Below are 16,421 nucleotides of genomic sequence, written 5' to 3' on the forward strand. Positions count from 1 at the left end.
CATCGGGCTATCAAGCCGAGGCACCCCGTCCTTTAGCCCCTGGACCAAACCCGCCACCCGTGTGACTGGCACGTAGGTGGGGGTAAGGCCAACAATGCGGGAGATTACCTGTCCCTGTTTCACGTAGGCCTCCATTGATGGGAAGAATGGGCAGACAACGCCTGTCTCTCTCACAGGACGACGTTGCCAGAGATGACCTATCATGTCATCAGGAACAGGTGCAGGCAGAGGCTGCGGCAACGCCACGCCATTAGCGGCTGCGGCGGCCGCCATGAGCTTGGGGAACAAGGCAAGCAACTCCCCTTGCGTACCTCCCTCCACGTCACTCGCGTCCCTCACATATGGGAGGCTGCCACGGGCGCCACCATCCAACACGGCAGATAGCTGGGCATCTTGTCTCGGGGTCAGAGGTTCTAACCCAACACCGGAGAACAAGGGACCCCAAGGAGACGCAACACTCCCTGCCACTCCCAGAGGGGGAGAGTGATACAAGATACAAGATACAAGAGTTTTATTTGTCACGGCATACAGGTATACAGTGAAATGCGGGGGGTCTCGCCCGCAACGATGTGCATAATACAAGTAATAATATAAGAGTCCAACCAATAGAGCGACATAGTGCAATAAACAATACGTGATACGTCTCCACTGGGGCTTCGAACAAGAGAGCTCTCGCCCCCTCCATTATGATCCTCAGTCTCCATCGGAAATGGAGACGAGGCAAGAGAACTCTCATCCGGCTCCAAGCACAACATCAAAGCCCGGCCGTTCGCCCCTGCTGCTCGCCGCCTTACGACGAGAGCGAGCAGAGGCGAAGAGTCTGCGTCGCAAATCCCCTGCCACCAGAGGAGCTGTCGGGCTATCGGCCGACTGTCCACTGGCGGGGGAACCAGGGCCGGAACCAGGCCATCTCACGGGAGATGGAGGCTCAACGGCCCGTCGGAGAGGCAAACTCACCACCGGGCGCCGCCCGGGCATATCTGACCACAACGACCGCGGAGCCAGAGACGCCCCACGACGCACGGAGGACGCGGCAATGGAGAAGCGCTGGTGAAGGGTGACGTTGTGAGCGTCCAAACCCTCCGAAGGTGCAAACATTATGTCTTAGCTTTTCTCGTAAATTGGCGAGAGAGAGAAAAATAAGATACAATGTCCACGTAGCTCCTTTCCAACAACTATTTCGGCACTAAACTCAAGTGGTGTATACAGACACTTGTCGGTGGTGAAAATAGGGAAGGAGCTGTTAGTATGGCCACGTCCCCGCTTATGTAGAGGAGCGGATGTGGCCAGGCGGATGGGTGTGTACACGTGGAGACATTTATTCAGAATTAGATTGAAAGGGATAGGGTTCCACTACGAGCAGAGCGTAAGCTATACGATAATATAACCACCGGCACGTAACATAACCACCGGCAGACACGCTGTCCTCACTTCCACGGGCCTCTGGGTTAGAGTTAGGGTGAGGGTTAGGGTGTTAGGGTTAGGGTTAGTGCAGGGGTCTCAAACTCGCGGCCCGCAGGCCAATTGCGGCCTGCTGGATGATATTTTGCGGCCCCCCAGATGATTTTCAATTTTTTTTTTTTTTTATTTAAAAAAATTGCAGTTATGTCATCACAAACACTGGCATTTAAAGGGTACAAATAACACAAAATCTCCTGGTGGGGGACCCCCCGTTTAAAAAGTGGCCTGACTGGGGCTATATATTTCGCACTATATTTCCTGGCCTGAATGATTTCCCCAGTCTGGCCCTGGTTAAAAGCCTCCAATGCTTATTAGTGTGTGTGCGTTTGAACGTTTGCATGTTTCAACCATACATTTCCATAAAAAAAAAAAAAAATACTTGAAACCCTTTTTGTGTGGAATATTTGATGCGGCCCAGCCTCACCCAGACTCTACCCCCAGGTCAATTGAGTTTGAGACCCCTGGGTTAGGGTGAGGGTGTTAGGGTTAGGGTGAGGGCTATGGTTAGGGTGAGGGTTAGGGTGTTAGGGTGTTAGGGTTAGGGTGAGGGTGTTAGGGTGTTAGGGTGTTAGGGTGACCGTGCTGCTGTCCTCACCTCCCCCGGGCTGCCACTGAACGCCACGGGCCCTCTGGCGTGTTCAGTCACCGTGCGGCTCAGCGTGTAGAACCAGTCCTCCCTCTCACTGCCGGAGCTGCAACACAAACAGGGAAGAGCTTCACCTCTTAACTCACTCAGCGCCAGCCATCATCCCCATCCCTGTAGTCAATGGGCCACGCTTTAAAAGATAGGCATTTTCACTGTGCGTCACGATGTTTGCAGAGCTATAGCTATATTCTATATTATAGCTATGGAGACAATACTATGGCTCATTTGACAGTCACTATCTCTCGTCCAACATGTAAAAAAGAGTAAAAGATTGTATGTATACGTTCGCGTGTTATCCCGTGGTGAATATTGTATAGTTTCAGAGTGATCCGGGTTAATTCCTGGAAACTGAGTTATGGATCGCTGTGTGCATTTTGCTAAAGGCGTTCGCGTTGCTCGCCTGGACACGATATTATTTCCAAATCAACGGTATATAATAGCTATTATGTTTCATCATGAAGGCATCAAAGGGGGGGGGGGAGTCGTTTTGTGATGCTCTGATCGTCAGCAACGGCATACGTTTTGAATACTACATACGATGTGAAATCAGTGTAGGATAAAAGTAGGATTGATGTCATATAGTTCTTACCTTTACTAGGAGGTACCCCAAAAAGAATATTCCAATTGTCTGATCGCGATTTCCAGTATTGATGTCCATCGGGCCCCTGACATGAAATGGGACAAAAAAAACTCTGCATGAAGTGGGCTGGACGTGTTCCAAATGGCTCGAGTGAAGCCTTTCACTTGCCCGGGTACCATTTCTCCGCCCGGACCGGATATAATGTAACACACAGTGTGAAATAAGGTTTCAAAGAGTAGGCTATACTGCCACCTAGCAGGATTCGGCCGGCATTGCAATCTCTGCGTCTCAGAATGAGTCCCAATGACACACCGAGGTCGGTGAGACTGTATAGAATAAAAAAATCGAATAAAAGAAAAAGGGGTTAGGGGTACTGGGGGTTCAACACTCATAGCAGCACTTCATTTTATAATTCCAATGCAAACACCCCCCCCCTATCTGTTATGAATCAAACATGATAAATAAAAAAAACACATAAATAAAAAAATACATAAATAAAAAAATACATAAATAAAAAAATACACAAATAAATACATAAATAAAAAAATAAAAATACATAAATAGACAAATACATAAAAAAAAATACAAAAATACACAAATAAAGAAATATATATAAAAATAGGGTGTCTAGGTACGACGTGACCCACCTCGCTGACAAGGTGATGGAGACGTCCGTCACTTGGATCTTCAGGACGTTCTGGACGTCCTCTATGACGGGTTTGGTGACCTGGAATATCAAGCAGCATCAATGAAATAGCAATAACAATAACAATAACAATATCAAACTTCATAAAGACAGAGAATCAAACGGAAAGAAAACAAGCAACAATTTGCAACCTTTTTGCGATAGGCCACTCGCCTGTTCTGTTTCTCTACTGTTGTGTAGGGATGGGAATTGATAGGATTTTATCGATACGATTCCATTATCGATTCTGCTTATCGATTCGATTCTTTATCGATTCCCTTATCGATACCTGATCAATTTATATTTAAATAAATAAATTGGAAATGCAACAGAACTACATTTAGTCATTTAGCTGACGCTTTTATCCAAAGCGACTTACAAGTTCTGTACGACAAGCCATCAGGAAGGGCACAACTCTATCAGCTGAGCAACAATGTTCATCAAAGTGTTGAGTGCTACAGTGTAGGTTAGTTTATTAGGACAAGTGCATGACAGTACGGTTAGTTAGGGTTAGATATATTTTTTTTTATTCAGATAATGGTTGAAGAAGTGCGTCTTTAGTCGACGGCGAAAGATTGGACGTGATTCGGCTGTCCTAACTGGGGTGGGTAGTTCATTCCACCATTGTGGGGCAAGGACTGAGAATAGGCGACTTCTCTTTGATGACCCACCCGGAGCTCGGATAGGAGTAGGTCTGAGGCGGCCAGAAGATGCAGAGCGTCGGGGTCTAAGCTGGTTAGAATAACAACATGCAACTTGACATTTCTGATTGTCATTTATTGTTGAGCCCCCATGTCAGAAAAATACAAAAACTGTAAAAAATAAAACATTAACTATAGCCTACACTTAAATAAAATAATGTATTTGAGATTCTCTTAAAATGTATTTATTTTTTTATTCTTAAACGAATTTAATCTATTGAATAACAGGTTGTTATTCCTCTGACTTCTGTCTCTCACTCACACTCTCTCTCACACACACACACACACACACACACACACGCACACACACACACACAGAGAGAGAGAGAGAGCTCCCTCCCCGGGCCCCTGTCCTTTAAAGTATTGGCTTGTGTTGCTACACGGACACATTTGTATGTTGCACCATGGTACTTCCTGTCTGACGGACTCAGAGTAGACTAGTAGAGACTTAGTAAACAAACAATCCGGCTCTTATTATATGTGAACTAAAGAGTACAAGGTTTACACAACAGTCCCCACCCGCTGTTTTATTGTATTTGTACCTGTACTATCCGCTGTCAGCTGTTTATCTCTCTTTGTGAGCTTGATTAAATAGCGTTAGCTCACGTTAGCTAGCGATAGCTCCGCGGCTAATTTTAGCTCACCCTAAACTAAATCAATGACTGTTCTAAAGCATTCAAGTAGTTTTCACTGCACATAGAAGTAGCCAAACAGCGGGAGCATTTCGGGAGCATATTACCAAAACCCAGGCAATTTCGAGCCCTTAAGGAATCAAATAGAGTCTGCCATGGCTACATGCTAACGTAACGTTATTGCGCAACGGGAACCGGTTTTCGATTCCCATCCCTACTGTTGTGTGTGCTGTGCCTCGTGACCTCACTGTGTGCGTGTGTTGTTGTGTGTGCTGTGCCTCATGACCTCACTGTGTGCGTGTGTTGTTGTGTGTGCTGTGCCTCTTGACCTCACTGTGTGCGTGTGTTGTTGTGTGTGCTGTGCCTCTTGACCTCATTGTGTGCGTGTGCGTGTGTTGTTGTGTGTGCTGTGCCTCTTGACCTCATTGTGTGCGTGTGTTGTTGTGTGTGCTGTGCCTCTTGACCTCACTGTGTGCGTGTGTTGTTGTGTGTGCTGTGCCTCTTGACCTCACTGTGTGCGTGTGTTGTTGTGTGTGCTGTGCCTCATGACCTCATTGTGTGCGTGTGTTGTTGTGTGTGCTGTGCCTCTTGACCTCATTGTGTGCGTGTGCGTGTGTTGTTGTGTGTGCTGTGCCTCGTGACCTCACTGTGTGCGTGTGTTGTTGTGTGTGCTGTGCCTCATGACCTCACTGTGTGCGTGTGCGTGTGTTGTTGTGTGTGCTGTGCCTCTTGACTGAATTATGTACAGTCACTACACAATCAATCAATCAATCATGTACCTCTTGCACGGCTGCGGCGCGGCGGCTGGTGTGGCTGAATAACAGTAGCAGTGATCGCCTGCTGCGTCCATCGCGTGTATATATATACCGTATTAGTATTAATAGCATATAGCAATAGCAATATATAGCAATAGCAATAGCATATATTATTAATGTGATTGACCAGCGTTTAATATGGCGCGTTCTGGCATCTGTGATTAGTGTTGAATGGGGGTCTCGCGTCGAACCAAGCGGCGACCTCATGCGCATGCGCGGCGAGCACCTGGGTGAAGGAAAAGGAAATGCGCATTACCGTACTGGCGTATGGCGAAGAATGCGGAAGCGCTCTTGCACTCTTCGGCTGGGATTAATATAGACGCAGACAGGACACACCCACAATACAGGCCACACCCACACAACAGGCCACAACCATAGATATCTATAGAACACTAGATAGCTTAAGGCGGAGTCACCAGCGTCACTGAACCGCCGCCATCTTGCTCCAGTTAGCCTTGAGTGAGAGTGAGTGAGCTGCACAGACAAAAATACTCATAACTCGCTGAAATATTGACGGATTTACAAACGGGTTGGTTTGCTATAAACATCAAAGATGTAGTTATGATACTGCATACTTATAAAAAAAAAATTTTAAAGATGTTTTTTTTACAAACCGCTTGAATCATAGCCACGTTAATAATGCTTGTAATAAACCAAACCGTTTGTAAATCCGTCAATATTTCAGCGAGTTATGAGTATTTTTGTCTGTGCAGCTCACTCACTCTCACTCAAGGCTAACTGGAGCAAGATGGCGGCGGTTCAGTGACGTCGCTCTCCATTGGCCGGCAGCGCGGGCAAGCTATCTAGTGTTCTATATATATCTATGGCCACAACCACAATACAGGCCACACCCACAAGACAGACCACACCCACAAGACAGACCACACCCACAATATATGTCACACCCACAATACAGGCCACACCCACAATACAGGCCACACCCACAATGCCGGCCACACCCACAATGTAGGCCACACCCACACGACAGGTCACCCACACACTTATTGCTTAATAACAGCGGAGCAGTGCTGCCGTTGCTTCCGCGTTTTCCCTGATTGGCTGCGACACGCCCCGCGGCAGGCGCGGCAACCGCAGAGCGGAGCGGCAGAGCTTGCGGCATTATGTAACCGCCCTAATCCGCCATGATTTTCATTCGGCGCTCAGCTCACCTGGCAACGCAGGCCACACCCACAATACAGGCCACACCCACAATGCCGGCCACACCCACACGGTAGGCCACACCCACACGACAGGTCACCCACACACTTATTGCTTAATAACAGCGGAGCAGTGCTGCCGTTGCTTCCGCGTTTTCCCTGATTGGCTGCGACACGCCCCGCGGCAGGCGCGGCAACCGCAGAGCGGAGCGGCAGAGCTTGCGGCATTATGTAACCGCCCTAATCCGCCATGATTTTCATTCGGCGCTCAGCTCACCTGGCAACGCAGCGGTCCTGCGGTCCGTTGTTGACAAGTTTGAATCCCATAAATTTTTTTTTTTTAACATGATTTTTTTTTTTAACGTGTATTCTTTCGCCGGTTAAGGTTATGCATGGTTAAGGTTAAGGTTAAGGTTAGGCATTGTTTCGGAGTTGGTTAAGGTTAGAACGGTTAAGTTTAGGCGCTGTTAAGGAGCTGGTTAAGGTTAGAGTTTGTCTTAGAGAATGGCAATATTCTTTCTATGGTTAAGGTTAAGGTTAGGCATGGTTAAGGTTAAGGTTAGGCATTGTTTCGGAGTTGGTTAAGGTTAGAACGGTTAAGTTTAGGCGCTGTTAAGGAGCTGGTTAAGGTTAGAGTTTGTCTTAGAGACAGCCTATTTCCGCACTGCCGCTCTCCCGCGTTGCCGCGGTCACATGGTCAAATTGTCACATTCTTGCACTGCTCTGCTGTTAAAAAGTAACACGCCACCCACACAAGACAGGCCACACCCACAAGACAGGCCACACCCACAAGACAGGCCACACCCACATGCCAGGCCACACCCACAAGGTAGGCAACGCCCACAATGCATGGCACACCCACAATACAGGTCACACCCACACGGCAGGCCACACCCACACGACAGACCACACCCACAAGACAGGCCACACCCACACTACAGGCCACACCCACATGGTAGGCCACGTCCACAAGACAGGGCACACCCACAATACAGACCACACCCACAATGCAGTCAGGCCACACCCACAAGGCAGGCCACGCCCACAAGGCAGGCCACTTACCCTAACCCATGTGACCTCAGTCTGAACAGTCATGTGACCTCAGTCTGAACAGTCATGTGACTTCAGTCTGAACAGTCATGTGACCTCAGTCTGAACAGTCACGTGACCTCAGTGTGAACAGTCATGTGACCTCAGTCTGAACAGTCATGTGACTTCAGTCTGAACAGTCATGTGACTTCAGTCTGAACAGTCATGTGACCTCAGTCTGAACAGTCACGTGACCTCAGTGTGAACAGTCATGTGACCTCAGTCTGAACAGTCACGTGACCTCAGTGTGAACAGTCATGTGACCTCAGTCTGAACAGTCATGTGACCTCAGATGAACAGTCATGTGACCTCAGTCTGAACAGTCATGTGACCTCAGTCTGAACAGTCATGTGACCTCAGTCTGAACAGTCATGTGACTTCAGTCTGAACAGTCATGTGACCTCAGTCTGAACAGTCATGTGACCTCAGTCTGAACAGTCATGTGACCTCAGTCTGAACAGTCATGTGACCTCAGTCTGAACAGTCATGTGACCTCAGTATGAACAGTCATGTGACTTCAGTCTGAACAGTCATGTGACTTCAGTCTGAACAGTCATGTGACCTCAGTTGAACAGTCATGTGACTTCAGTCTGAACAGTCATGTGACCTCAGTCTGAACAGTCACGTGACCTCAGTCTGAACAGTCACGTGACTTCAGTCTGAACAGTCATGTGACTTCAGTCTGAACAGTCATGTGACTTCAGTCTGAACAGTCATGTGACTTCAGTCTGAACAGTCATGTGACCTCAGTCTGAACAGTCATGTGACTTCAGTCTGAACAGTCATGTGACTTCAGTCTGAACAGTCAGTAAGTGTAAAGACATGTAGCTCTGACACTAAACATGTAACATGTAGCTCTGACACTAAACATGTAACATGTACTGTAGCTCTGACACTAACACTAAACATGTAACATGTAGCTCTGACACTAAACATGTAACATGTAGCTCTGACACTAAACATGTAATATGTAGCTCTGACACTAAACATGTTAAAGACATGTGGCTCTGACACTAAACATGTAACATGTAGCTCTGACACTAAACATGTTAAAGACATGTGGCTCTGACACTAAACATGTAACATGTAGCTCTGACACTAAACATGTAACATGTAGCTCTGACACTAAACATGTTAAAGGCATGTAGCTCTGACACTAAACATGTTAAATACTGGGTTGATAAATGTTGATTTCCAGACGGGGATATTTTTCACTGAATATGTTCAATTTCATGATTTTCTCTATTTTATGTGTATCAGTGACAATCAAACCGTAGACAAAGAGGCCTATATTAAGAGGTTAAAATGATGTGATTTAATATTTTATGTAAGATGTTAGATGTTAAAATGATTATGCCTGTCTTTTTTCACTGCTGTGAAGCACTTTGAGCTGCGGAGCTAATGATGCTAATGATGGAGCATCGCCGTCGGTCGTGTGATTAGTAAAGGGGTTAACCTTCTGTATTGTCAAAGTGAAAAGGGTTAACTGGCTGTGAAAGGGTTAAACATGAGCCCCCTAGAGCCTGTGAACGACGGCTAATCAACTGACGCAGAGAGAGGTTCATCATTAGACAGATGATGCACATTAGTGGAAGGAGATCGAACGGACCTTCATCCCTGTGAGTGAGAGGCTGCTCTTCAGCCTGTATCTGCCGTCCTGCTGCGGGAAGGTGTAGAGCAGCACGTCGTTCATCTGGGGACAGACAGACAGACAGACAGGGTTCGGGTTAGGGTTAGGGTTCAGCACGGCGTTCATCTGGCAACAGACAGACAGGACTCATCACTGAGAACCTGCGGAACACCACATGGTCCGATATATAGGCTCTGATATTATAATCAAATATTACAATAACTTGAAAACAAATGCAGAACCGAAGATCAGAAGGAAAACATTTACACACATCAGGGACGTCCATATAAGCAAGGTAAGCAGTGCTTACCCAAGGGAAAGAAGAAAAAACAACACTGAAATATTAAAATAAAAGTACTAATATAAACTGTTTGTTTTCATTAGAGTCCGTCGTCTTTAGTGTCAGTGTGGCGCAGCAGTCATTCATCTAGTTTTAGTTCTTTGGCGCCGCCCGGTGGCAGGTGTAAGCACTCGCTCTCTCTCTCTCTCTCTCTCTCTCTCTCTCTCTCTCTCTCTGCTTTCTCTAGCGCCGATTCGAATGCATGAGAAGAATGGATTTAAACCACGGGCAATGCATGTGTTCCCTCAGCCCGCTAATCAGTGTTGCAGTGCTGGTATCACTCGGTATCACTCTGTGATACCTCACTCACTGAGGCTGAAGTACGCGCAATCGCTTTTACATGGCATTATCCAACCGGACTCCCGGAGAAGCATGCAGCGTTTGACCTACTGTCAATTTGCCACTGCACCACTGCCGCTAATGCTTACCAATCAGTAGCTCTTTCGTTTTCCGGTACGTTATCTGTTACTAGGTCAATTGGGATGTCTTTTTTTAATCAACGCCATCACGTACACGATGTTCACGGCTGTGGACTAAGGTTAACGTCGTTATAGTGATGGAGGAAACACCTGGGAGATACTTGGATGGTTAGGGTTATAGTGCTGTATGAAACACCTGGGTTATAGTGATGTAACACCTGGAGATACTTGGATGGTTAGGGTTATAGTGCTGTATGAAACACCTGGGTTATAGTGATGTAACACCTGGAGATACTTGGATGGTTAGGGTTAGTGATGTATGTAACACCTGGAGATACTTGGATACAGCAACCTGGCTGGTTGCTGGCTAACTAACGTGGCTAATCGTTCCGGGAGCTAACGTCTCTGCCTGGCTGGTTGCTGGCTAACTAACGTGGCTAATCGTTCTGAGAGCTAACGTCTCTGCCTGGCTGGTTGCTGGCTAACTAACATGGCTAATCGTTCTGAGAGCTAACGTCTCTGCCTGGCTGGTTGCTGGCTAACTAACGTGGCTAATCGTTCTGAGAGCTAACGTCTCTGCCTGGCTGGTTGCTGGCTAACTAACGTGGCTAATCGTTCCGGGAGCTAACGTCTCTGCCTGGCTGGTTGCTGGCTAACTAACGTGGCTAATCGTTCTGGGAGCCAACGTCTCTGCCTGGCTGGTTGCTGGCTAACTAACGTGGCTAATCGTTCTGAGAGCTAACGTAGATACCTGGCTGGTTGCTGGCTAACTAATGTGGCTAATCGTTCTGAGAGCTAACGTCTCTGCCTGGCTGGTTGCTGGCTAACTAGCGTGGCTAATCGTTCCGGGAGCTAACGTCTCTGCCTGGCTGGTTGCTGGCTAACTAACATGGCTAATCGTTCTGAGAGCTAACGTCTCTGCCTGGCTGGTTGCTGGCTAACTAACGTGGCTTATCGTTCCCGGAGCTAACGTCTCTGCCTGGCTAGATGCTGGCTAACTAACGTGGCTAATCGTTCTGAGAGCTAACGTCGGTACCTGGCTGGTTGCTGACTAACTAACGTGGCTAATCGTTCTGAGAGCTAATGTCGGTACCTGGCTGGTTGCTGGCTAACTAACGTGGCTAATCGTTCTGGGAGCTAACGTCGGTACCTGGCTGGTTGCTGGCTAACTAACGTGGCTAATCGTTCCGGGAGCTAACGTCGGTACCTGGCTGGTTGCTGGCTAACTAACGTGGCTAATCGTTCCGGGAGCTAACGTCGGTACCTGGCTGGTTGCTGGCTAACTAGGGTTATAGTGATGTAACACCTGGAGATACTCGGAAGGCTCATTCAACAGGATTTAGTTCCAGAGGCAACAAAGTTGCTCAAATTAGTTTCAACTATACCAGCAACAGGGGCAGCTGGGTGGCGTAGCGGAGATTGCGCTCGTCACCAATGCAAGAGACTCCGGTATCGAATCCCAGTCTCAACATTGTCTTGGACTTGGGCCGGCCGTCGTACTGGCTCATTTGGCAGAGCCAGCGGGTGGAAGTCGATGGGTGGGGATTGGACGTTGTGGACAGCGACTCCTACAGGTCAGTTGGGTGACGCCTGCACAGCAGAGACAGGAAGTGGCGGGGGTAGTGTGAGCCTCCCACGCGTTACACCTCGCCAATGAGAGTCCGCGCTGGCAGGTGAAAAGATGTGACAGGCTGCCTCCTCGTGTACCGGAGGGGACACGTGATGCAAGGCTTCTATCCTCATTACAGCCGACCAGTGGGGGGCATAGTCTAGCAACGTTCAAGACAGGGGAGGGGAGAATTGGCAATACGAAATTGGGATGGGAGAAAAATAGAAAATAAGGAGAAAAAGTGGATAAAAAAAAAACTATACCAGCAACACCGGTATCTGTTGAGGTCGTTTTCAACAATGAAGAGAGTGAAGAACCTCAGTTGAAAATCGCACCGGGCAAGGGCGCCTTTTGTGGGGGGCATAGTCTAGCAACGCTCAAGACAGGGGAGGGAAGAGGCGGTCAGGTGGCGTAGCGGAGATTGCGCTCGTCACCAACGCAGGAGATGCTGGGTTCGTTGCTACCAGCTTGGCTGGATGTTCACACTAATACAATTGGCAGTATTAGGGGGTGGGAAGCTGGTGGGTGGGAATCTGGCGTTGTGGACAGCGACGCCTACAGGCCAGGTCTCGGCGCCTGCTCAGCGGGGCAGGACTTGAGGAAGGCAGCGTGACCAATCGGCAATACGAAATTGGGATGGGAGAAAAATAGAAAATAAGGAGAAAAAGTGGATTAAAAAAAACTATACCAGCAACACCGGTATCTGTTGAGAGGTCCTTTTCAACAATGAAGCCTCAGTTGAAAATCGCACCGGGCAAGGCCGCCTTTTGTCGTTGGCCCCGATTTCAATTGAGGAGAGACTTTGAAGGTATGCCTTGTACTATGAAGTGGCGATCTGAGTTGCGCTGCACTGGTTTTACTTTATTCAATAACCTGTTCGACGGCCGCATATGGGCAACATAACGAGACTGGCAACTTTTTTTTGTTTTTGGTAATTTGATCATAAAGTCCGCCACTGTATAAACTCTCTGCTTACTGTTTATTAGCGGGTTCTAGGGCATACATTTACGTGCATTTACATGTCCTTGACACGGCACTGACCCATAGCATTTGTGCTTGGCACAATGTGTAACTAAGTGTATTAAAATATGTGTATGCTTACCCAATCTCAAAGCTCACGGCACGTGCCTGATACACATACATACTGGTCAAAGGGATACATTTCATATGTTCTCATATTTCTATATTCAGATTTAATTGCATTGCTTATATTTATGTCTTTCTACTATTACCCTGCCCATACCTGTACCTCCCCTCCCCCCTACTGCTATGATGCACACATTTCCCCAAGGGGATGAATAAAGGAATATCTTATCTCGTCTTTCTCATCGTATCATATCGTTGTCTTGTCTTGTCTTATCACTGAGGTTGATTCAAACACAGTCCAACTGAAAATAGTTGCCCATGCCTGACCATTATCTGAAATGATAATAAAAAAAAAAAAATAAAAAAATCTAACCCCGACTAACCTTAATGTCATGCACTTGTCCTAATAAACTAACCTACACTGTAACACACAACACTTTGATGAGCATTGTTACTCAGCTGATAGAGTTATACCCTTCTTGCTGTCTTGTCGCACAGAACTTGTAAGTCGCTTTGGATAAAAGCGTCAGCTAAATGACTAAATGTAAATGTAAATGACCAAAGTCCTTTAGCTTTGTATGTGCAGTACTGTATGTGGCCATTTGGTGGCACTCTCAGCTAAGATGAGTTAGGAAACTTGACTCCTCTGTGAGGAGGAGGAGCTATAGGTCACATCACTGCATGCCTGTGCAATGTGCATCCACAACAGCTACACGTTGGCTCTCAGACATCTTTACTTGGTTTAATGTTGTTAATCACTGCTCTATGATGCTGTCTTCTGGAGCAGTAAGTTCTCACTGTAACTCCCTCTAACGCAATGATGACAGCAACACGTTCTTTATATTACTGATTGGATTTATTTCAATCCGGACCGTGAGAACTGTGAAACACATACATTAAATACAATAAATCACAGATCGCCTGGTGATCCGATTGTCTGTTGCTCAATGACAATCGCCTGGCCCCCCACACCAGAGCCGACCGTTCACAGGTATAATAATGTGTCGCTCTGTCTAGCTGGGGGTGTGGTTACTTGTTTCCCCCCGGAGGGAGATATAGGAGGACGGACCGGATGTTAGTTTGTTGTGAAGCGAGCGTAGCTGTGTTGTGCTTTACGAGGGAATATTAACATTTAAAACCCATATTGAGCTGGAATTAAACCACCATATATATACGAATACAACCTCTCCTCATTCTTCCTGACATTACTGCATGACTGATCGCTACAATACGTTCATTACCACCGATTGGACAAGTAATGTTATGCGCCTGCTGAGAGTTTTTTTCACGGAAGACGCTGTTTTGTTCTCAACCATAATTTCTTTGGACAATAAACCTTATAAACTACATCAGCTGCAGCCTGGACATTAAACTCTGTCAACATCCACAACTTATTTTGTTACCCGAGTATAAAAACATCTAGTAGGTGCATTGTGGCGCATTGTTCATTTATTAGTTAATGACAAGCGGCCACTATAGTTCAAGTTCTTTAATAGTTGTCATACAGAAGTACAGAATACTTTCATACAAAATGCTTCTTACTGTTACGCTCCAGAGACTGTGCTAGACAAGATAGTATCAAATAACATAATAACATAATATAGCATGAATTTAGAAGAAGAAAATGAGGTCACAGTGTTCGGTATAGACATATGTACAATGTTCTGAGTTACCATATAATATACAATACACAATACTATGCAGTGTACTAATGTACAGTACTATCTAGTGCAAAGCAGAAATGGGATGAGGTACAATTTTAGGTACAATTTACAGTAAGGTGTACGAGTTGTAGTGCAATCCTTCATCCATAAATATAAAGTGTGGGGAGTGGGTGCTACAGTGTGTTTGTTTAAAGTGGGTGTGTGCTATAAGTGTGTGGAGTGGGTGCTACAGTGTGTTTGTTTAAAGTGAGTGTGTGCGTGTGGATGTGTGTGCTATGTGCGTTTGGTGGTTGTTGTTGTGTAGTGTTCATTCATTGTTCGTTTAGCAGCCTGATGGCCTGGGGATAGAAGCTTCTTCTGAGTCTTTCTGTGCTCGCCTTGAGACTCCTGTATCGCTTGCCTGACCGCAGCAGTTCAAAGAGGCAGTTGTTCGGGTGACTGGAGTCTTTAATGATTCTCTTAGCCTTGCCCTTGCAACGCTTGTAGTAAATGTTCTGGAGGGTGGGGAGCCCCCCTCCAATTGTGCGTTCGGCTGAACGTGTCACTCTTTGTAGTCTGCTTTGGTCTTGTATATAGATTATAGATTCTCAAACTAACGTTATTTATTTAAATTGTTCCTGTTAATAATAATGAACATAAGTAGCATGGTAATAATAACACGTAGGTTATTGATCAATGAATGTATTGATACATTAATGGTATACAAATGATACACCAGTAGAAGTCATGTTATTTCCTCATTGTCCTTTCTGTGTCGCCTCAAAAAATAGGATCGAAGCGATATTTAGCCAGACGACAGAAATAGCTGCGCGACCATCGCTTCAAAATCTCCTGCCGTGTGGGTTCTCTCATTCATAACAATGGAGGCGATACAATTCTGTCGGTCGGCTCGCAAAAAAAGTCGGTCGCCTGGCTAAAATCGCCCGCCATGTGCGGAGCCCTTTAGTGTCACATGTCTTTGTAATATTGTTAACCAAATGAACTTAACCTACAAACACATTAAGTCCTTCTTCAATAATCATTGATGTTTAGCACACATTTAGTCAGCACTTAGCTACATGGCTTGGCCTACTTAGCAAACATTTAGTCAGCACTTAGCTACAAGGCTTGGGCCTACTTAGCAAACATTTAGTCAGCACTTAGCTACATGGCTTGGCCTACTTAGCAAACATTTAGTCAGCACTTAGCTACAAGGCTTGGGCCTACTTAGCAAACATTTAGTCAGCACTTAGCTACATGGCTTGGCCTACTTAGCAAACATTTAGTCAGCACTTAGCTACAAGGCTTGGGCCTACTTAGCAAACATTTAGTTAGCACTTAGCTACATGGCTTGGGCTTACTTAGCAAACATTTAGTCAGCACTTAGCTACATGGCTTGGGCCTACACATAGCAAACAACCACAACACCAAAACGTACCTTATTGGTTGCATGCAATAAGAGAAGAAATTATGTGGATTTTATCATCTTCTTGATGCTATGAACTCTTTACAAGAAGACTGTGACTGAAGCTATCTCTTTACAAGAAGACTATGACTGAACTATCTCTTGACATGCGTGCGTTCGCATAAAACGTCTCCGGAAACCATCAACCATTAATCTAGCAGCATTTAGGTAGGAACCAAAAACCTGGTAGGAACCAAAACCTGGTAGGAACCAAAACTTAAACTGAACACAGAGGCAGTTACACTGATGTAAACAAGACGAAAGTCTTTCTCTGGTCTGCATCCCCTTAACAATTGTGTGTATTGAGCCGTACTGTATTGTACCCATTCTGCAATCTGTTAATAACATTTTCAATCAATCAATCAATCAATCAATCACAATTTTCAATCAACCCTCCTCTCCCCCTCCTCCTCTCCCCATCCTCTCCGCCTCCTCTCCTCCTCCTCCTCCTCTCCCCCTCCTC

General features: G+C 46.3%; 1 protein-coding gene across 1 annotated transcript in view; it reads right to left on the minus strand.

Moving 5' to 3' along the window:
• The window catches only part of LOC311229377 (FYVE, RhoGEF and PH domain-containing protein 5-like), a gene marked incomplete at both ends in the record, with an annotated part of 193,490 nt that overhangs the window by 35,410 nt on the left and 141,659 nt on the right, over positions 1–16,421 (minus strand). The window contains 3 exon segments of the mRNA XM_084315464.1: positions 2,057–2,153; positions 3,335–3,414; positions 9,376–9,459. Of these exon segments, the coding sequence (XP_084171590.1) occupies positions 2,057–2,153; positions 3,335–3,414; positions 9,376–9,459 (261 nt within the window).

The sequence above is a fragment of the Notolepis coatsorum genome, assembly GCF_963971535.1.
Source record: "Notolepis coatsorum genome assembly, chromosome: 6".
Lineage (NCBI taxonomy): Eukaryota > Metazoa > Chordata > Actinopteri > Aulopiformes > Paralepididae > Notolepis > Notolepis coatsorum.